This window comes from Citrus clementina, unplaced genomic scaffold (genome assembly GCF_000493195.1).
Source record: "Citrus clementina cultivar Clemenules unplaced genomic scaffold, Citrus_clementina_v1.0 scaffold_7, whole genome shotgun sequence".
Classification (NCBI taxonomy): Eukaryota; Viridiplantae; Streptophyta; class Magnoliopsida; order Sapindales; family Rutaceae; genus Citrus; species Citrus x clementina.
Genome location: NW_006262075.1, coordinates 17,626,176 through 17,649,520, shown reverse-complemented (window position 1 = coordinate 17,649,520; position 23,345 = coordinate 17,626,176). Strand labels below are relative to the sequence as shown.

The 23,345-nt window shown below is 34.5% G+C and overlaps 2 protein-coding genes and 1 non-coding gene across 3 annotated transcripts; all 3 read left to right on the top strand.

Moving 5' to 3' along the window:
* The first annotated feature begins 368 nt into the window (after positions 1-368).
* Positions 369-3,312, top strand: LOC18036511 (WD repeat domain-containing protein 83). Its single transcript, XM_006427843.2, has 8 exons — positions 369-846; positions 944-1,046; positions 1,704-1,811; positions 1,895-2,004; positions 2,132-2,239; positions 2,332-2,377; positions 2,663-2,794; positions 3,027-3,312. The coding sequence occupies exons 1-8, from the start codon at positions 638-640 to the stop codon at positions 3,108-3,110; spliced, it is 900 nt and encodes a 299-aa protein (XP_006427906.1). The 5' UTR covers positions 369-637; the 3' UTR covers positions 3,111-3,312.
* Positions 3,313-4,343: 1,031 nt separating this feature from the next.
* On the top strand, positions 4,344-4,415 carry TRNAH-GUG. The gene has a single exon. It is a non-coding gene; the product is annotated as a tRNA-His (tRNA).
* A 6,560-nt stretch (positions 4,416-10,975) lies between these two features.
* Positions 10,976-19,104, top strand: LOC18036087 (cellulose synthase A catalytic subunit 2 [UDP-forming]). Its single transcript, XM_006427841.2, has 14 exons — positions 10,976-11,455; positions 12,446-12,641; positions 12,717-12,928; positions 13,067-13,169; positions 13,268-13,454; positions 14,656-14,922; positions 15,072-15,417; positions 15,632-15,769; positions 15,891-16,016; positions 16,142-16,354; positions 16,459-16,735; positions 16,843-17,039; positions 17,123-17,473; positions 17,967-19,104. The coding sequence occupies exons 1-14, from the start codon at positions 11,375-11,377 to the stop codon at positions 18,546-18,548; spliced, it is 3,276 nt and encodes a 1,091-aa protein (XP_006427904.1). The 5' UTR covers positions 10,976-11,374; the 3' UTR covers positions 18,549-19,104.
* The last annotated feature ends 4,241 nt before the right edge of the window (positions 19,105-23,345 follow it).

The window sequence follows — 23,345 nt, the reverse complement described above, 5'->3', positions numbered from 1 at the left end:
CCACTAACACCTTTTTTATTTTATAAGACAATATTTGGCGAGTTGTTACTTGTTACGTTTATATGTTAAATTAGGTTTTAAGGGATTTAGGTCTTGAGTTAGATTCCTCATTAACATCAAGGAAGAATTTAGTTTACGTTATTGTAATATTTTTCAAAAATATTACAACAGTATATTAACAATAATAAGACTGTGACTGTAGTATTATATGGGCACCATATGGCATAGTTTCACCAACATTATATAATTAAATTTTATTGATTTTTTAATCATTTAGTAGTGCCCAAGTCACATCCTACAAATAAATGTAGCATTCATGTTCCTTTAAAAATTAAAAAAAAAATCATAAAATCAATATTTGCATCAAAATTTGTAGAGGGATACAAGGGTCATCATCGGTGATCCTAAAACCAGACATGACAAATCGCTATATCACTATATCAAATCAGGAACCTAAGTTAACAATCAATGTAATCTTTGGTTTTTGCTAATAATTACATAAAGATTCAGGGGCTCCAACTTTATTTACTGTACTTTAAAAGCAAAATAACAATAAAAGCCCTCAATTTCGAATTGTTTATGCTTTTTCCATCGCAACGGCGCACGGTAACTCGTTCCCGCTCAAAGAAGCAAAGAGATGAGCGTATCCGATCTGCCGAGGACAGAGGCTAACGTGCTCAAGGGCCACGAAGGCGCAGTTTTAGCCGCTCGGTTCAACGGCGACGGTAATTATTGTCTGAGTTGCGGCAAGGACCGCACCATCCGCTTGTGGAATCCTCACCGCGGGATTCACATCAAGACCTACAAATCCCACGGCCGCGAAGTCCGCGACGTCCACGTTACCCCGTAAGTTCGAATTTACTTCAGTTTACTTTAGTTGCCCCTCAATTTTTTTTTAAATTTAAGATAAATTGTTAAAATGTGAGAATTTTGTAATGTGTAGAGACAACTCGAAGTTGATATCTTGTGGCGGTGATCGGCAAATCTTTTATTGGGATGTTTCGACTGGTCGTGTTATTCGGAAGTTTCGTGGCCACGAAAGCGAGGTTAGCTGTCGTTTTGAACTTCTTTTCTGTTTTTAGGGACTATGGTGAATTTGGAAGTGCTTTCCGGTAAAAAGCGCTTTCAAATCGTAAAAAGTGCTTTTTTTTTAAAGAATGTATAGTTTACGTGAAAGAAACAAGAACTTGAAACTGCATCTTCGAGATTCAGTTAATAAGTGCTTTTTCGTATTGTATGCTTGTGGTTGAGGTATTGGATTTTAATACATTGCTGTTGTGGAATGAAATCTCTAGCAGTGGAGTATAATTGCACAGATGGTTTTTAAATATTAGCTGCTGATTAAGTTTAGCTGTTCTGCTTTCAAAATTAGAAAGAAGTATAGTAGTTACAAACATACCCTAAGTGATTTTGTAGAAAGTTCTTTGAGCTAAACCGTTGTACTATAAAACACGCGCGAGAGCGTCATGAGGCTTTGGGATATCATTTTTGTAGGGAGTGCTTTTCTTTAAGTTCACAATCTTAAATAATATGTTTTTCATCTATTTCAACCAAACAGAACAGAATAGATATAGAAAGCATTTTTTATTATTTATACTGCTAAAAGAACTTCTAATGCAGCCTTAATGATGATGAAATAGCTGATGAACATGAATAAAAGTAGTGTTTTTTGCCCCCTTTTCTTTTCCTATTCCAATTTGCAGGTGAATGCAGTAAAGTTTAATGAGTATTCATCAGTGGTAGCATCAGCCGGCTATGATCAATCCTTGCGAGCTTGGGACTGTCGATCACATAGCACTGAGCCTATTCAGGTTGCTGAATTTCACAATGGGTACTATTTTGTTTATCAAAGTATACACTGACTAAGTTCTCTGAAGCTTTTCTGAATATGCAGATTATTGATACTTTTCAAGACAGTGTGATGTCTGTTTGCTTAACAAAAACTGAAATTATTGGCGGAAGTGTTGACGGAACAGTACGAACATTTGACATTCGTGTTGGAAGGTATGTGGAGTTGTATTGAAGAATTCATGAACTACACTTTTAGTTTTTCAACCTGTTTCTTGAAGAAGCTATCTCAAATAAGTTGGGCACATTTTCTAATTATGTTCTTCTTGTTATATAATACTAGAGAATTGTCTGATGACTTGGGACAACCTGTCAACTGTATTTCAATGTCAAATGATGGCAACTGCATATTAGCAAGCTGTTTAGATTCTACTTTACGTCTTTTGGACAGGTAATTTCTTATAGTTTCCACTTTCCAGATGACTTACTGTAGAGATTTATCTGAATTTTCCTCTTATTATCACGGGTCCTCTATTATGGCAGATCTACTGGTGAACTATTGCAAGAATATAAAGGCCATATTTGCAAGGTTAGCAGTTAGCATTCAAATGCCTTTCTTTGGGCTTTTGACTATTAATGTTGATGCATTCTTTAAATTGATTATTCTTTCATTTTTTTCCACTTTTTTTTTAATTAAAAATTTTTGACAATTCTTTTTGGTGTACTTCCAAATTTTTCAAGCTTTTTATTTTTTAATTTCAAATTATCTAATTGCTGTATATCGTGAAGCACTCTATATTAAACTTCACTTTGGCTTTTTGTTCCACTCTTTAATGTTGATGTTGCCATACTTCCTGCTTGGTATTTGCAACAGTCTTTCAAAACAGATTGCTGCCTTACAAACTCTGATGCCCATGTAACTGGTGGATCTGAGGATGGCTATATTTACTTCTGGGATCTGGTAGATGCATCCGTAGTGGCAAAATTCAAAGCTCATTCTTTAGTGGTAAAGCTTCTTCTTTAAATTTCTTTCAGTCCAGCATTTATTTGAGTTGTGTTGATTATTGGAGATATATGCTATAAGTTACCTTATGATCAACTGCAGGATTTCGGATTCCTTAACCTTTAACCTTCTTCTTTGAAATAATTTGGACAACCATATATATGTGTAGGGTATTCTAGTCACTCACTTTCATTTTCTCTATCAAAAGACTGCTTTAATACCTGGTCTTCTGCAGGTAACAAGTGTGAGTTATCACCCGAAGGACGATGCTATGATTACCTCCTCTGTTGATGGCATCATCCGGGTCTGGAAGAAATGAAGCAATTAAGATTCTCCACTGGCAACCGTTCTCTTTTCATCAGATTAGTTTAATATTGGGACAGAATTAGATTTCTAGTCAACCATACCCTATCGTTCTGATTTCTGCTAGTCGTGTACATTTTACAGTTTTAAGGAAAGAAGTGAAGATTCCTGCCTTCCTGGTTTCAGTTTTAAATGAACAATTTTATGCTTCATCCGAATGCAAGTCTCTTTGTGCGTTTCATATGATCATATCTGAAACTAGGGATGGCAATGGTTACTGCCCGCAGTGGATTTGCCATTATCAAACTCAAATCCACATAAAATTTAAATTACCAAACTCATTCCGCAGTGGGCTTTAATTTTTTTTAAAAAGTTCACCTGCTACGGGTTTTGATAATTACCAGACTCGCAATGGTATCCAGCAGATTTTTTAGGGATTTGTACATTTAAAATCATAAATGTTCAATATATAAATTTACAATAATAACATTAAATTCCACATAACATACTCAATTTTAAATTTAACTATTGTAAATGAAAAATTAAAATTTCAACATCAATCAAACACCAATTCTCAAATTAAAAAAAAAATCACAAACTAATATCTAAAAATAACAATTACATTTCATATTATTGTTCAACACAAGCTCCAAGAGAAGATCTTTATTTCATTCACCATCATTAGCACCCATCCAACATGATGTCTACAATAATTATTACGATTAATATTTTTCAAAGAATAATACTTTTCAAATTATCCAAAGAAAAAAATTATAATAATGAAATAATCCATGCATTAAGTTAAAAAAAAAATAGTCCATACAAAAACACTTTGATTATTTGGCATTTTGTATAATTGCATTATTTTCCTTATATATTTTTTAGATTTAAATTTTTTTCAAGTGAAATTAAATTAAAAATATTTAAAAAAATATTACGGGTCTAGCAGATATTCATGCGTGTATCCACCAGATATTGAGCTAATACCAAATTCATCTGCATCTAAATGTGGGTTTCAATTTGTAATACCAAACATGCCTACAACCTATAAAATTATCCGTAACGAACGAATTTTAACGTATAAATTTGAGCGAATGTACGGGCACAATTGCCATCCCTACAACCTTTTCGGCCTAATGAAAACCTTTGCTTTTGGGGTTGCAGAAAGAGTCGGTAGTGTCATGGGAATCCCTTGCTCTCCCAATAGTTTGATTGATTAATTTATTTTGGGAAGTCAAAATATCAACTTGTGGCTGTAGTTTAGTGGTAAGAATTCCACGTTGTGGCCGTGGAGACCTGGGCTCGAATCCCAGCAGCCACATAAGTGAATTTTTTTTAAAAAAATGATTTCCTTTCTTCTGCCATGAAAATATGAGCCAGATGCTTCTGTTACTCAGCCTACCACAAAATTTGGGCCCATTAAAGGCCTTTTCTATTTAAGAAATGGCCCACTACTCCATGTTCATTTTGGGTCCCTTTTCCATTTTCATTCAAAATAATAATAATAGTAATACCATGATGAGACTTGAGAAATGATGTCATCTAAATTGGTCATACTAGATGATTATAAATATTAATCCAGTAATTGTAATTCAAGAAAAGAAAACTTATTCTTTTCATTGTGTTAAAAAGTGAAATAGTGTTAATGTTACCAAATAAAAACTTTTACCGAGTTGCACATCTTCTAATTATGTAAATGAAAGTCTCAAATAGTGCTGATAGCTTACCACCATTGTGTTAGTATCACCATTATATTAGTATGTTATCATATTTTATACAAAAATATATTTATAATGACTTTAAATTTAGTGATACATAATTTACTTAAGAATTATTGGTATAAGTAAATACTTACATGGTTTATATCTTTATTGATGTGACACATAATATGTAAGTAAATGTCCCAACATATACATTAAGGATTTTGTAATAAAGTCAACCAGTACGTAACATACGAGGATCAATAAAAAGTAACTTAGGACTATTAACCATAGGTGTAACCTCAATTGGGTAGTATAGGGCTATTAGCCTACTACACCTCACACAAATATAAGTTTCAATCTTCAAGCATCCACATGCATAACATATTTTTAGTGTTATTTTACAAAGTCAAATCGAAGGCCGTAGAGATGGCCTTCTAGTTTACTTTTCTCTCCGCTTGGCCAGAGCTTTGACTAAACTTTTAGAAACTGTGATCTGACGGCTGAATGTTCACTGTTCATACGAAGCCAAACGTTACCGACAGCCTGCTCCTTTGGCTCCGTTACCGACTTACCGTTGCCCACCAAACGCATTAAAAAGACAAAGTACAAAAGAAAATTTAAAATCTTACGTCCACGTGTTAGCTCTCCATTCGCTGCCTTTGTCTTCCCTGGAAAAAAAAAAACCTTAAAAAACAAGAAAATATCCCGAAATTATCATTTTTTTCAATCGTGTGGCTCACAGTTCACTTTCCACCAAAGCAATGACAATTGCCAGCTGTAGCCTTCGAAGCGCTGGGGCCCAACTGATGAAAAAGAACTATTGAATTTTGTGGGTCCCGAAGACGGACCCACGGCTTATATTTTCTGCTCCATTGTCGCTGGACCCCACGGTTCACGTGCTTTTACACGTGGCGTGTTGCTGCAGCAGAGAGATCATGTGGTCTATGATTAGGTCCCTGTACATTTTTTTTCTTTCTTCGGGCTTGATCATCCTCATAATCATCATTAATCATGCCTACTTAAACCAGATGGATTAGTTTCAGATTTGGCGTTCGCCAGGGATTGCCACGTGGCCCGTTCTGATTCGGTGTTATTTTATAATCAACGTCACGTGCTTTTAGTTTTTTTGTGGTAATTTTATTCTCATTCCTTTGATTTCACGTTGTGGAAAAGCGAAAAAGTACACGATATACGAAGGTCCATATTGGAATGGAAGAAATAATCATGATGCTAGAAAAAAAAAAGCTGGCTATGGTGAATTAACACGTGTGTTGAGATAATAATCACTGGTTCACAGCTTAAGTCGTATTGGACCAATGAATGCATGCAAATATATTAAGTTTACTTCATATTATTATTTTAATTTGGGTTAGAGATTTCTAATAGGCTATACTCCCAACAATCACCGGGACTCGACGCTCCTTCTGTTAAGAGTTTATTTAACTCTTTATTTTATGGATAAAATAGATTTTCTTTCAGAATTAAATTGAGATCATTATTCGGGATATGTCATATTAGAATCATAAAAAAAAAGATTATTAATTGTTATTTGATTGTAAATATTAATAGAGTTTTAATAATAATATATCAATATTTGAAAAAAAATCTCGCTTAGAGATTAAAGTTAGATTAGTATAAATTTTTATTGTAAAAATGCATTAGGATATAAAGTTAACATAAATAATTTAGTAATATATTCAAGCTAAATAAGCTGAATCTTTCGTATATTATTGGATTCCATTAACCAGTCTGTGAAAATCATTGTTTCGAATGAGTTTCATTTTCACTAGCTAGCACAACAATGGTGCAAGTTTTGTAAGTCATTAATTAATCTTTCGTGATCATCGTTTCATATACATATTCTTTTGGTTAGTTAGCACTTCAATTTTGCAATTTTTGTAAGCCATTTATCAATCTCTCTTCCGTATGCGTTTCATTTTGGATTAGCAAAAACTCAATAGTGTATGTGTATTCTTTTGGAGCCATTAATCAATATATCTTGTAATCCTTAATTTTATATATAGAAGAGTTTGTTTGTTTGTCTTAATCACTATGATCTCAATCAAACAATATATTTACTAATTTAGAACCATTAATCAATATATTTTCAAAACAAAATATCTAAATCGCGGACATATTGATTCATTCCATTCATATTGATTTTATTATTTGGAGAGTTGGATGGTTTGTCTTAATCTTCAAATCTCAACCCAAAAAATACATACTTAGACCAAAGTAATAATAAAAGAAATAGCCTATCAAAGAAACTAATGAAAAAATCCTAATGAAGCACTCTTTTACTTTTAAATTCCTAAAAAATTATTGTCTAATCACATCAATGATGAAACCTAACATTAAAAGCAATTTAATATTAAAACCGACAACTTCCCTCTACTGTTTCACAAATACTACTAAACTAAACCAAACCCATCTATCTATTAGTAAATTGATGTGTGTGTACCTTCAAATAGGGCAGAGTCTATTTGGGTAATTTAAAACATTAGGGCACATTTTTTTTTTTTTTTATAATTTGTCTATAATTTGGAGGTGGTCAAATGTTCTATTTGTGTTGAGAAAATTGTATGATTTCGTTCCACCGACAGCTTGATGCCCATGTGGCGTTGGAGTATATACATTTCACCTAACATATGATATAAAAGCACACATGATGTGGCAAGTGGGCTTACGATTTTGACCATACATGAAACGGTACAGCTTTGCAAATTATAAGTCTTGTAACTTGTACAAAGAATGTGATGCTCATTTGCCAGCTAATGAGCAATAAATAAGTCAAAAAAGTCCTGAAAAGGTTGTTCTATAAAGGAACAAAAGCTTTGTCCCCATCTAAGTTTAGGTCATCAAAACGTGACAGTTCATTGTAGTTTTGGTTAATGACCAATTTTTTTAATATATATATATATAAGTATTTCCCTAGATTAGTTAGTTTACTTTGATGGATTTGGTTTTCACTCTATAGATGAAATCGATGGGTTGATTATATATTTGGGTAAGTGTACTTTCTATTTATCTTGATTCTATCAAATAATTCGATGGGTATTTTTTAAAATTCGTAATAATATAAAATAAGTTCAATTGTTATTTGAGTGTATTTAATAAAATAGAAAACAAAGTAGGGGTTGTTTCTATCTATTTGTATTTGAATGCTTCAAAATAATTGTCTAACAACTATTTAAATAGTGTCCTAATTTTTTTTCCCCAAAATTGTTACCAAACACATTTTTTTTTAAAGTTTGGGGATAAGATATTAAGACACATTTCAAACTTTTATTTTTAATTTAATTTTGGGGCTTAACCGCTCAAATCTTCTATCTTATCAAAATGCTATCAGTTAGTTTATTTTAATTAATGAACGCCGACAAATCTTAATCAATTTCATTTGTTACTGACATTTTAACACAAAACATTGAATTGTTTGAAGCGTTCAAAGCTCAACCCAAATGTAACAATCAAAATCTGTTAGTTGAGTGTCTAACAATCTATGTGCTTCATTTTTTTTTTCTTTGTTATTTTATTCAATGAAGGCCAGTTAATCATTTAAGACTGATAGTTGTCTTTCGAATATCACACCCCTTTTACACAATGACCCACAATATATATAAATTAATTGAAAATGTTGAAGTATTTTTTTTCTTTTGCCCTTTTCTTTTGCTATTAAAGGTAAAAAGATAAAAGGTCATTTAACTCTATAGCTATGGGCTTCCTTTCGAGTTATATCGAAAATCTCATGCACTAATTCGACATGAATACTAATCGTATTAGATAAAGCGATGATAATTTTTCCTGAGTTTGTACATATCAATGAGCATGTAATATGAGCCAATATTAATGAATAATCATATTGTTACAATCTACATACATATTACAACTTAGGTCGTTGCTATGTTGGAACAACTACAATGTCGAGCAGTTTCCAAAATTATTGAATGTCTATAATTAACTTTAAAACAACTGTAATAATATATATCTAACAATTACGAGAGATGTTCTATCTTAAAACTATTCTAAAGTAATTAAACCCACAACTAAAATTATATTGTGAGTTAAAACACGTACACCCATAGTATACCCATAGTATAAATCAAAGATCTTTTGATAGTAACTCGAAAATCTTTTTTTTCGTATTAAATAGATATGTACTATAAGTCCAGCAATTAATGGTATCACTTAAGACCTAGCAAAACTTGTTGCTTTTCATTTAAGATTTTGTCACAAATCAATATCTGTCTAAGAAGAAACAACAATTAATGGGTGCACTTAGAGATGGCAAAATAACTCGGACCCGGCTTGGATTCGGACGAATCCGGATAATCTGGGCCTGGTTGAACCCGTATCGAAATATAAAAAAATCTAAGTCCGAAATAAATTTTAATAACCTGGATATATCCGGGTTCAGGTTCGAGTTTAGGTTAATCCGGACATCCGAAACTCGGACCCGGATATCTAATTTTAATATTATTTTTTAATTAATTTTATTAATTAATCTAGATGTGTTATTGCTTAGAAATGTATTAATTTTTTATTTTTAGAATTTTAGAAATTGATATTGATTCATTGATTCGGGTTCAAAACCCGAAATCCAGAAACTCGGATTTTTTCGGGTTGAATCCGGACCCAGACTCAGGTGAAAAAATCCAAGTTAAAATTTAGGTCCGAGAAAAGAAAATGGTATCCGGGTCCAGATCCAAAAAGACTAAACTTAGATTCAGACCCGAATTTTACCATCCCTAGGTGCACCCGATCCACACCCCACTGTCCTATTTCTTACTCAATAAGTCAACAGTGTTTTAACGAGGAGGGAAAAAAAATAACTCCGTACAAAACAGATAACATATCGCTCCCATAAGTATATACTAAGTAATTACAACTGCCAAATAAAAATAAAAAATAAAAAATAAATATTTTCTAGGCAATAAATAAATTAGTAGATAAAAAGGAAAATGAGTAAAACAATTAAAGCACAAAATGGCTATAAATAGAAAGGTGCCTAAAAATTAGGATCTCCCCACGTGGCGCGTAGATCGTGTCTTCTTTTACTGTCTCTACATTTACACGACACCACACCACGCTCTGTATACGCATTAAACTACTACGCGGTTTGCTTTTTCACTCTCTCTTTGCTTTACTTGCCAAAACGGTGTGGTTTGATGCTTTATGCAAGTAATTTTTTTAATGGCTTTGTTATGACTTTTTTATCATTTAGGCCCCTCTATTTCACCATATAAAAAGACAAAATATCAGTTTGCTCTAAACAAGAAACAAGTCCTTATTCGCTTAATCCCACCTCTCCTAAGAAGTGACCACATTACCCTCAATAAATAAGTCCGAGGAGTGCAACACAAAATTGACATGACACTATTGTACAACTACCGCTTAACAATTATATTGACTTTTTTAATATTTACGTTCGATAAATTCTTTCATATTACATCAGTTTGTATAAATAATTGATAAAATAAAATTATATTATTAAAATATACTATATACTATGAATTTCTTTTTCTATCACTATCAATAAATTATATTATTAAAATAATTATTCTTTGATATTTAATCAATTGACTTCACTTTTTAAGCAACTTTCTTTAATTATCGAAATTCATATTATCGGGGCTATTTATGTCATATTTGTACTAGCCTAATCTATTTTACACTGATTACACCCATGGACGTCATGATATGATACTCACGCTAAAATTCAATGTCAAAAGGGCACTTTTAGTTATATTAGCAACGAAACATGATTTTATACTGAAAACATAAAAAGTAAAGGACCTCAATGATAAAATCCCCCACAACCAAAAGGTAAGAGGAAGGGTCTGCTGGAGAGAAAACTCAGAAGTAAGAACACGACAAACCAAACTGTACTCACAAAATTTTCTGAAGAAGAAAACAAAAGAAAAACCCTAATTTGTTTTTTGAAATTGTCAAATATAAAAATGACACTTCTGTTTCTCTTTCTCTTTCTCCTCTGGAAAAAATAGATGCATCCTGCTGTCACTAACTTTGGTGGGGGCAGATCGTACAGGCACAGAGTCGCCATCACTCCACTGGACCCCACCCATCTTCGCTAGCTTTCCACCACTGCCGCTGCTTCGCTTCTTCTCTTTAATTTATTTATTTTAGTTTTTTTTTTAATTTATGGGAAATAATTAATTTGATGAATTGATTTTCTTTTCTGTTGTCTCCCTGGCACACTCATCTTCTCCTTCTCAATTACGCGTCTCCATTTTAACACAAATAGTCACGCGTCTTCATTTTAACCCACATAGGCACCCACACCACCATCTCTCTCACTCTTTTTGAGAGAAAAAAAAAGAAAAAAAAAACTCAGCACTTTGTTCCTTTTTCTCTCTTAAAAATCTTAAGAGAGAAATTGGGGCTTGCCCAACTCAAGCAAACCATAAAGCATTGCCTTGTTCTCTTCATTTTCTCTGTGTTTTTGCTTTTTAACTGTATGTAGCGTTTTGGAAAACCAACGAAACTGGATCTTGAGGACTGAGCTTGGTCTGCTTTTTTTTTTTTTTAATTCTATTTTTTGGAGTGTCGGTGGTGAGTCATGGCCACTGGAGGGAGGCTCATTGCAGGGTCTCATAACAGAAATGAGTTTGTGTTGATTAATGCCGATGAAACTGCAAGAGTAAGCACTCTATAATCCCTCTTCTGTTTTTGCTTTATTTTGATGTACACCCATCTGGATCTTTTTGTTGTTTTCTGATCTGGGTTTGTTCCAAAAATGTATCTTGTTGGTTTTCAATTTTTATTTTTTAATTGGTGTTTGATGAGTTTTGAAGTGCATTTTTTCTGATTTAAGTGATGTATGTTCTACTGTGATTTGGTTTTCATTTTTATTGGATCATAACTTTGGCTATGTTGCATATTAGTGTTTTTTAATCTAACATGGATCCATTTTCTAAATAAATGTGAGACTTTTGATGTGAATTTGAGCTTAATTTTGCTGATTTACGTTAACTGTGAAGCTACCAGTTTCCTGTTGTTGGTTTCTAGATTTGCTATGAGTTTCAGTTTTGATGTTAGCTTAGATGACTGAGATTTGGTGTGATTTTGAAAGCAAACCATCGATTGTGCTTCTGATGTATTTGCTGATTCTCATAATTTTGTTATTTAAGAATCTCCTAATTTTTTGGATATTCAAAAGAAATTTGTATATTTTTTTGGAATGATTGTAACTGTTATAGAAGCCACATGTAAATTACCATGATCTGAGTTCTCAAATGCAGTGGATTATTTGAGTCTTGAAAGGAAGCATAGGACGCTGTTCTGGGGATAGGAACTTTCAATAAATAAAAAAAAATTTAGTAGATAAGTTAACTACCATTTTGTTTGGATTATTTGTGGTAATAATGAAATTGCTTGCTTACTCGACGACCACTTCAATAAAATGATGAAAATTTGAACTTGAAAAGGACAGTTAGAATAAGTAGATTCTCAGTTTAAATTTCTATTTAAATATCAGTTGAATATTCTGCTCTTCTGAGGTATGTCTTTATATCCTATGATCACCCAATTGGCAATTGCATTGTTTGTCCTCTACATTTTTATTTGGTTTGCCGAGCAGTCACAATAACTTGCATTAAGCTAATGAGCTCACTTGTTTGGGTGTGTTCAGATAAAGTCCGTGAAAGAATTGAGTGGACAAACTTGTCAGATATGTGAGGACGAAATTGAGATTACAGATAATGGGGAGCCATTTGTTGCTTGCAATGAATGTGCCTTTCCTGTATGCAGGCCCTGCTATGAGTACGAGAGAAGAGAGGGGAATCAGGCCTGCCCACAGTGCAAAACCAGATACAAGCGCCTAAAAGGTGAGTTTTGTCTGATATTCTTGCCATGAGTCCTGCAGTACATAGAAGCTGACTAACTCGTGACATAAATTGCAGGTAGCCCAAGGGTTGAAGGTGATGAGGAGGAAGATGACATTGACGATTTGGATCACGAGTTTGATTATGGAAACTTAGATGGTTTTGGTCCACAACATGTCAGCGATGCGGCCCTCTCTGCTCGCCTTAATGCATCTGGAATCCCCACACGCTCAGAGCTGGATTCCGCTCCTCTTAGTTCTAATATTCCTCTCTTGACTTACGGAGAAGAGGTGAATTTTATTAACTATTCTGTGTCTCTGTGTTTTTCTTTTTTAGAATCTTCATCTCTAGTGTTACACAAGCATATGTTTTTTTTGGTGATGCAATGATTGCATCATACTGAATCCTTTTTGTTTTCTTGGTTTTAGGATGATGATATTTCTTCTGATCGACACGCCCTAATTGTACCCCCATATATGGGTCATGGAAATAGAGTTCATCCAATGCCTTTTACTGATCCATCAACACCTTGTAGGTCCTTTTTTTGTTCTCTATTTGCATATCCTTATGATTTCTAGCTGTTGCATTACTTATTGCCTTATGGTAAATTGCTGATTTTCATCTCATAGTGCAACCGAGACCGATGGTTCCTCAGAAAGACATTGCTGTATATGGATATGGGAGTGTTGCATGGAAAGATCGAATGGAAGAGTGGAAGAAAAGGCAGAACGAAAAACTTCAGGTGGTTAAGCATGAAGGAGGAAGCGACGGTAGAAACTTTGATGGTGGTGAACTGGATGATTCTGATTTGCCCATGTAAGTGATACTTGGGACCATTTTAATCTGATGTATTATTTGACTATTTTCTGGTCTTAAGAGTTTTTTTTTTTTTTTTTTTGGTTGTTGTTGGAATAAGAAACTCTATAGATTTTGCATAATATCACATAATCTTAGGTAAGACACAAAGGACTTTGTAGACCAATCAGAGGGGGCAGATCCTGCTTGAAGTTTATCTGTTCTCAGAACAAGTGGGTACAACACCTTGTTATCGAAATAAGTTCTGCATGCTGCAGATATTAGGCCTCCCTATTTTGCCACTCATTTTTTTTCATGATATCTGCCTTGACTAGCCTTGGAAGCAATTTAAAATAAAGATTTGGTTTAACTGTGTCAAGTTGTGCTGGCTGCTGGGTGTGTCAATACTGCTAGTAAGAGAAATAAGGAGACAGAAATGACGCTTTTGTTCATACCTGGTCTTTTATTAGAAGTTGAAGCCCTTGGGGTGCAATGCTGTGACTGAGATAAAAGAGGAAAAATTACAATTTCTGTTTAAAAGAAGTTTCATTTGTACGTAAAATGAGGATTTGAGCATCCTTATAATCTGAATTAAAGTTGTGCAAGTATATTTGAGACATGGTTGGTCATGTGCATATTTAGCAGACGAATGCTTGGATAAAATGTTGGCCTCTTCAGAAGCAAGTTTGCTGTTTCATACTGTCCTTAGTTGAGGTGCCTTCTAGAGAACTGCTAAGTTAAATGCCTGCTATATACATTTTTTTGGCATTGGACTTTATCATCTTCCATGATCTCGAATGCTCAGAGATTTATACCTTTGCCTCTTGGACTGGACTGAATAGGTTGAAACTGCCTTAAATGTGCTCTGATTATTATTCATTTCTGCAGCATAAACATGGCCTGTCTTCCTAGTTCCTATAGATTAACTATTTGCATAAACCATTTTTCATTTTTCTTTTTGTGCCGAGTTTGACTTCTTGGGAGAGCTGTCCGCTTCAAATGTAAGAAAGTTATCAGAGAATACCCGTGTTTCCTTTTGTCTTAAGTGTATACCATAAGGCTTCCATGGACATGATAGAGTTCCATTCTGTGAACACGGTTGAGTTACATAGAATTATCATGTTAGACTTTATTTGTAACTGTGCCTAAATAAGTTGTAATTAATGTTATGATGCCTATTTTAAGTATGGTACTGACTAGTTTTATTGATGCACATTATCAGGATGGATGAGGGCAGGCAGCCACTCTCAAGGAAGTTACCAATTCCTTCAAGCAAGATAAGCCCATACAGATTGATAATCATACTCCGCCTTGTAATCCTTGGCTTATTTTTCCACTATAGAATTCTCCATCCAGTAAATAATGCATATGCCCTCTGGTTGACATCAGTAATCTGTGAAATATGGTTTGGGGTATCGTGGATTCTAGATCAGTTTCCAAAATGGTACCCAATAACGCGAGAAACATACCTTGACCGGCTATCACTCAGGTATTTGGAGCCGATGTCATTTAGTTCTTTTGTTTATATTTTAAAGATGATTATTGGGCTTTATTCTAATTTTCCCCTCTGTCTATTGTCTTTGTTTTTCGCCTTTAGTTTATGGAATGTTGTCTCATTAGTCGCACCTTAAATTACAGGTATGAGAAAGAAGGGAAACCATCGCAGTTAGCCAAAGTAGACATTTTTGTGAGTACTGTTGATCCTATGAAAGAACCTCCTCTGATCACTGCAAACACTGTTCTGTCCATCCTTGCGGTTGATTATCCAGTCGATAAAGTTGCATGCTATGTCTCTGATGATGGTGCTGCCATGCTTACTTTTGAGGCACTCTCTGAGACATCTGAGTTTGCTAGGAAATGGGTACCTTTCTGTAAAAAGTTTAATATTGAGCCCCGAGCTCCAGAGTGGTATTTTTCTCAGAAGATTGACTATTTGAGAAACAAAGTTCATCCAGCATTTGTTAGAGAAAGGCGTGCAATGAAGGTTTGTTACTTATTTTTATGTAGCAGTATTTTTGACTTATCTGAAGATTTGAGTTCCACAAGAATTCATGCATTTCGAATCAATCAAAGATGTTATATATTATTGTATAATTATTGTCCCTAATTGATCTTCTGGTCTTAATAAAAAAATTCCTTAGACTTCGCAATAATGATGTAATTCACTTGTATTATCTTGTATTATTTATCTGTTACAGAGAGAATATGAAGAATTCAAAATCAGGATAAATGCACTGGTTGCAACGGCACAAAAGGTTCCTGAGGAGGGTTGGACAATGCAGGACGGAACTCCGTGGCCTGGAAACAATGTACGAGACCATCCTGGCATGATTCAGGTCAGATGATTTTCTCTTTCAACTAAAAGCTCTTTTGACCATTGTATTATGAGCAATGTATTATTTGCTGTCCTTTAATCCCTACCAAGTTAGTGAACAAATATAGTTGTTTCTTTTACAGGTCTTCCTTGGTCAAAGTGGTGTCCGGGATGTAGAGGGAAATGAATTACCTAGTTTGGTTTATGTTTCTCGTGAGAAAAGACCAGGTTTTGAACACCACAAAAAGGCTGGGGCCATGAATGCGCTGGTAAGGCTAAAAATTTAATGTAATCAATGCTTATTGAATAATCATTTCCTGGCTTTTGCTTCTCATATTTTTAAAAAGGCTGGGGCCATGACTAATGATGTGTTGTTTGACTATTGTCTCTGAAGGTACGGGTCTCTGCAGTTCTCTCGAATGCTCCTTATCTTCTCAATGTGGATTGTGATCATTATATTAACAACAGCAAAGCACTTAGAGAAGCCATGTGCTTCATGATGGACCCTCAATCGGGGAAAAAGATTTGCTATGTGCAATTTCCACAAAGATTTGATGGTATTGATCGTCATGATCGATACTCAAACCGGAATGTTGTATTCTTTGACGTATGTTCATTTCTCTCTCTTTCCCCCACACCCCCCTCTTTCCTTTAGTTTAAAACAAGAAAATTACTGTTACTATAGAGAAGCTAATTTCCTAATGCAAACAGATCAACATGAAAGGATTGGATGGTATCCAAGGACCAATATATGTCGGAACTGGGTGTGTTTTCAGAAGGCAAGCACTATACGGTTATGATGCTCCTGTCAAGAAGAAGCCTCCTGGCAAGACCTGCAATTGCTGGCCAAAGTGGTGCTGTCTGTGTTGTGGATCTAGGAAAAACAAGAAAGCAAAGCAGCCAAAGAAGGATAAGAAAAAGAAGTCAAAGAATAAGGAAGCATCGAAGCAAATACATGCTCTTGAGAATATTGAAGAGGGCGTAGAAGGTAAATCTCTACTTATGTGCAAGAGCAACTTCGTACTTGCATAGTTGTATTATGTTTGTGACTTTTGAAAAACGTTCCTGGCAATTAAGACTGAACTGTTGTTGCAGAAACAAATGCTGAGAAACCATCTGATATGTCCCGAATGAAGTTGGAGAAGAAGTTCGGGCAGTCTCCGGTTTTTGTAGATTCTACTCTTTTGGAAGATGGTGGAGTTACTGGAGATCTCAAGCGAGCTTCACTATTGAAAGAAGCAATCCAAGTGATCAGCTGTGGTTATGAAGATAAAACAGAATGGGGAAAGGAAGTGAGTAAAAACTGAGGACTTTAAAGTGAACTTATCATATGTGAGTTCTATCATTGTGACTAAACATTTAAATGTTGTACCAGGTTGGCTGGATATATGGTTCTGTGACTGAGGATATCCTGACTGGGTTCAAGATGCACTGCCATGGTTGGAGATCTGTATACTGCATTCCCAAACGGGCTTGCTTTAAGGGATCAGCCCCTATCAATCTTTCAGATCGTCTACACCAGGTTCTTCGGTGGGCCTTGGGATCTGTTGAGATATTCTTGAGCAGACATTGCCCAATCTGGTATGGTTATGGGGGTGGGTTGAAATTGCTGGAGAGATTTTCATATATAAACTCAGTTGTGTACCCTTGGACCTCCATTCCTTTGATTGTTTACTGTACGCTACCTGCCTTCTGCCTTCTCACTGGGAAATTCATTGTTCCTGAGGTAACAATCCACGTTTTTGAAACTATGAACTTCATGTTTGAGGAGAAATGTTGTGGATTATGAGTTGCATATGTCTCAAATGTTATACTTGTCTATTCCTGCATTGAAACTATGTTCGTGGCTTTGTTTCTTGCAATTTTTAAACACTGTGACATACGGATCATAAACATGTTAGATGCACCTAAATTGTGGGATTAAAATCCTTTTGATTTTATTAGTGTATCCTGATTGGTAAGTCATCTTGCCTTGAACTTGCAACGCCAATGTGCAAAATCTAGGTTGCTTATAGCTGAACTAGGTGCATAACTAAGTTTCTTATTATTATTTTTTTTAAGCTTAGCTTGTTCATATATGTAGCCTACATGTCATCAAATTTGGAAAGTTTTGGTTATTACTGGTGAAATCTTCCACTTATAACCATTTTTTCTGTCTTGTATTTGCTTCATAGTCAAACGGACTTTTTTGCTGACTCAGCATTCTTTACTGTCTACAGATTAGCAACTATGCTAGTCTCGTCTTTATTGGTCTCTTCATATCTATTGCTGCAACTGGTATCCTTGAGATGCAGTGGGGTGGTGTTGGCATAGATGATTGGTGGAGAAACGAGCAGTTCTGGGTGATTGGAGGTGCTTCGTCGCACTTTTTTGCTCTCTTCCAGGGTCTACTAAAGGTTTTGGCTGGTGTCAGTACAAACTTCACAGTTACCTCTAAAGGAGCAGATGATGGTGAATTTTCTGAGCTTTACCTCTTCAAGTGGACATCCTTATTAATCCCTCCCACGACTTTGTTTATCATTAATGTAGTCGGGGTTGTAGTTGGGATCTCGGATGCCATCAATAACGGGTATGATTCATGGGGCCCACTTTTTGGAAGGCTATTCTTTGCCCTTTGGGTCATCATCCACCTCTACCCCTTCCTCAAGGGGTTACTAGGAAAACAGGATCGGATGCCTACCATTATCTTGGTGTGGTCGATTCTGCTTGCCTCAATCTTGACCCTCATGTGGGTCAGAATAAACCCATTTGTCTCCAAAGATGGCCCCGTGTTAGAAATTTGTGGGTTGAACTGTGACTAGGATACGTGAATAAAAAATGCGTTTAGGTGTCTTTTGGTTTCAGTTTATGGTCATAATTGTGAAGTTGCAGAAGACATTGCTCTTCCAGCTCAAATTGCTTCATGCAGTGCTGCACGATCCGATTTGTCATAGACAAGAAAGAAATTTTGTGAAACCAAAGCTTGTAGCTTGGGAATGTTGTAGATATCAGAGGGCTGGGGGGTTCTGACACATTGTCATTTGTTTTACAATGGTTTTTCATTAATTCTTTCATTATATTCCGATGGATGTTAGGGTTCCTTTTTGTATTTTGAGTTTCTGTATTTTGCAAGAGAGCATTGAATTATATTTATTCCCCTGTCAATATCCTGTGGGTTCTTTGTATACGTGATTCCACAATTAGATCTCATGTCTTCAATTGTTTCAATGATTACGCTTAGACTTGGGTATGTACGTTCACATTCTGGAGTCATAAATGTATGGTATTCCAGAAATTTATGTTCTTGATTGTTCACTCTACTGTAAAACACTTTAAATCTTATTGAAGTTTGAAATGTATTATTTATTTGGAATGCCATTTTCAGTCTCAAGTCTCTCTGTCTCTTTCGAGAACACACTGTGCTTGTGATGAGTTTATACTGCATGTTAACTTCTCATTGGCAGGAATCCCCTCCCCCCCCTCCAAAAAAAAAAAAGCCAACTATGAGTCACACTTCTCAAGTTGTTCGTAATGTTTTCTGTTGGATGTTAAATATAATAACATAAATTAAGAAATATGATAATAAATTTAGAATTTGTAATTAACAGATTTCATGAGTTAATTTACGTGGTAAATGTTCTTGTGATTAATCAAATATTCATGGCTGTAAATAGTTTTGAAACCTTTGAATGTAGGAAACAATACTATGTGGTAGCTCAATTTTGTCAGTCATTGCACTTTGCAGCTGTGGTTACTTGAGTTTGATGACATTGACTTAGTTTGATAGAAATTATTGATTACTTTAATTTATTTTGATGTTTTTGTGTTAGTAATATGATTTTATACTTTTACTTTAAATATGATCAAATTAAATTAGAAAAATAATAGTATTTATGATTCAAGAATCATGTACATTTGAGGATCACCATTTATTATTTGGATATGCCTATCCTCTTTCCTGAAGAAACTATACTGGTGAGAGGAAAGATTCAAGGAAATAAACAAAGTATTAGAGATGAGTATGAGAAGTCGATCCACTCCCCTTCTCTCCTCGTTGCCATCTCTATTTGCGACATGCGAGGAGACTCCTACTGTACCATAACGGTAGAGTCAATTCTTGTTACATATGCTTTGATTGCTCAAATTTGATGGCAGCATTACTCAGTGTTGTTTACTTTGAACGAGAATTAAGTATAACCCCAATGAAGAGATTTTTTTTTTCACCTCTAGTATTTCAAATTAATTGTTGGACTTCGCAAATTTTAATTCATTTGTTGATAAAATAAGTTTATTTAATTGCAATTCAAAATTAATCTTTTGCTTTTACAACCAAAGAATATTACAAAAATAAGATGGATCATAGACAAATTAATTTGAAATGTTAGGTGATAAGATGTCATTTTGGTATTTGCTAGTCTTGGCCCATAAAGAAGAAAGAATTCAAAGAAAGAATTCAATGAATAAGCAAAGAGAAGAAAAAGACTTGTTGAGAAAAACAAACTTCGGCCTATGAAGTTTGCTGCTTATTGGCTACTACACAACAAAGATTTCACGCTCAATTAACATGCAAAACTTGTCAAAGACTTATTCAGCAAGGGAATATTAATTTTACCAAATACTCAACAAAACTTGGTCAAGTCAACTTCGGAGTGTAAATGTTTGACAATTTCATGAGGGAATAGTAACATAGAAGACATTTTCTAAAGAATGAATACTTTTTCCTTTTATAACAAATAAGTCCCTAGTTGTTTTTTTTCCCCTTTTAGTATTTTTCTTAATCAGTAGATAGTCTTTTGTCAGTACCCAATAGTACCAACCATCTCTGTCTATTGGTACTTAACATATAAAATTGTCAATACCTGTTAGATCAATTTTGTTATGATACTATCATGGTACAAATCTACTCCAAAACATTCGGAAAAAAATGAGGATTTGAAGTATTACATAAAGTGCAGGAAGGGAAATAATCGACCACCTTATTAATGAATGACTCCCATATATTTATCAAAATATCTGCTCTGATATAACACTTTATTTATCACATACTCTTGCATTAATTATCAACGTCAAAACCCAAAATTCTAACATTATTAACGTAGTTGATTATTTCATCAGTTCTTGCATTAATTAACATGGTCAAAACTCAAAATTCTAACATTATTAACGTAGTTGATTATTTGGGTTGGGATCACCCACTCAGCGACCTATTTGATACAAATGAAATGAATAAAGTGTATCCTTTATTGAGAAAATATAAAAACCAAGGGAACCTGTTGTTATTATCCCATTCGTGACTCACGGGGAAATAAATTAGCATCTAGGAATCAAACAAGTATCCGACGGCAAAAAATGTACTTTGAAAAAAAAAAGTAATCGGCTGCGATTCATGGATTTGGTGGGACCAGCTAGATGATGGTTTAGACCATGAGACCATGCCGTATATTTAATATTATAAATTAACAACCCAACAAACAACGTTGATCACCACTTATGAGAGGTCAACAAAGTCAAAGAAGCAATGATCAAGAAATCAGAAGGCCTACAAATCTATCTAATCTATACGCTAAAATAGAACTGAGAGTAGAAGATCAAGATTGAGTTGCTATATAAAAGAAACGAAAGACACCTTGTAACAAGCATCATAGCACCAGCCTGTACAACACAACTCACGTACCCTCAAAACACGCTCTACGCCTAAACCCATCGACCAAAAACACAGCACAAAACACAAATTATAACACAAAGAAATAGAGAGTAGAAAAGAGAGATTAGGGTTTCTGAAAGGAACAAGAAATAGAAACAAACACAAATTACAGATATATTTTCATTTCAATGGGGGATTCATCGGAGTCTTTACGTAAACCCCGGAAGCTGTTATTAGATTCAGAGGAGGCGGCGGCGGCGGCGGCGGCCGAGCAGCTCATGCAGCTAAGCGAAAGCGATGAAGATAACAACTATAGCGAGAAGGGTAGTAAGCGGGCAAAGATTGAAGAGATTTTTGGGAAAGAAAGTGAGATGTGCCGGCCCAAAAAGAGGAGATATCGGTCACTCGATAGTCTTTATCGGGCGACAAAACCGGTGCCGTTTGATGTTTATAGGAGAAAGAAGCTGAGGTACTATTGAAGAAAATAATTGATCCTAATTGTTGGGTGCATGGGGGGGCTGCTTTAGGAGATAATGATATGTAGTTAGTACTTTCTTTTTGTTAATTTGCATGTTGTTGAAGAGATGATCAATTAAGCTTTTTGAGAAGTCTGATTAATGCTTAATGAAAAATTATTTTACCAAAATCTCAAAGTGAGCAAAATTTGGTGAAACATATTTGAAGAGATGAAATAGAAGAATGGGTATTTCTATATATTTATATGTTTGTTGTTTAGGCTTCTGATTAATGCAGGCAATTTTTTCATTCAATTACTAGCCGATTTTCTTATGCAGGGAAATACAATTTTAAGGCTTTGTTTCTTTGTTTAATTTGCCATGTTACTGGATTTAATTACATATATATGAAGAGTTGATTAGTTACTTAACCTCTCCATAGTGTGTTTCTTGGTGTTAGTGATATGGGATGAAGCCTTAAAGCTTAAAATTTCTCATTAATATTATTGTTAGAGATTTTGTTGGTTGATTAATGATTACTAACTATAATTAATATGTTTGCTAGGAGTTTGTAGTTATAATCTAACATTTTAAGGGAAAAGATAAAATAAAATAATATTTTAAGATGGTTTTTGAGCATTTATAGTACTTCTAATTGTTGTTTCCATTAATTAGTTTCAGATGCTAACATTCTGAGTATGAGCAATGCTAAGCATCTCAACATCTAACTCTCAATTTGAGTTCAAATTGATGTGACATTCATGTATTGAATGTAGTTAAATAATTTAAAATTCATTATCTAATAGATAAGTAGCACATGATATTATAACTCAAGTTGACAATTAACTGTTAGAATCTCTAACATTATTACTCACATATTGCAACTTTTCAAACCATAATATTTTGACCCCAAAAACGGAAAATTAAATTCACATTCAATGTGCTAATTAATGTGATTCTCACTTTATAGATAACTCAGTATTGGAGTCTACGAAGACAATACATGTTAGCTTGACTTCGCCATTAAGTTTTGCTTCTTCTTATACGCCAAGGGCATGTCTCGAAGTCAAACATATGCAACAAAAGCACTTCATATAGAAGCTGACATTGTTAGAGATTCGTACAGGAAGAAAAAGCCCCCACATATTTGAAGTCATGGAGGAATATATAGTAAAGAAATTTCAAACTGCATGCTCAGTTTAATTAATGAAACATAAACTCATGAATCATGATTGTTTGGTTTACTGGCAATGGAGTTCCCTTAAGTGACTTGATTGGATTTGCTCTCCAGTTTGAGTAGCAGGAAAGTCGCATTTGTTGGGAGAACATGTGCCTCTCGGTTTGAGCGAGGACTTCTAGTCTGGGTTGTGGTACGGACTTAAAGGTGCCTCCCACAGTTGGGGCCCTCCTCAGGATACCTCGTGGTCAAAAAAAAAAAAATGATTGTTTGGCCTAATAATTTTGCAAGAATTATTGTTCAAGTAACTGTGTTAATGTGTGCTCTTGACCACTTATATTAA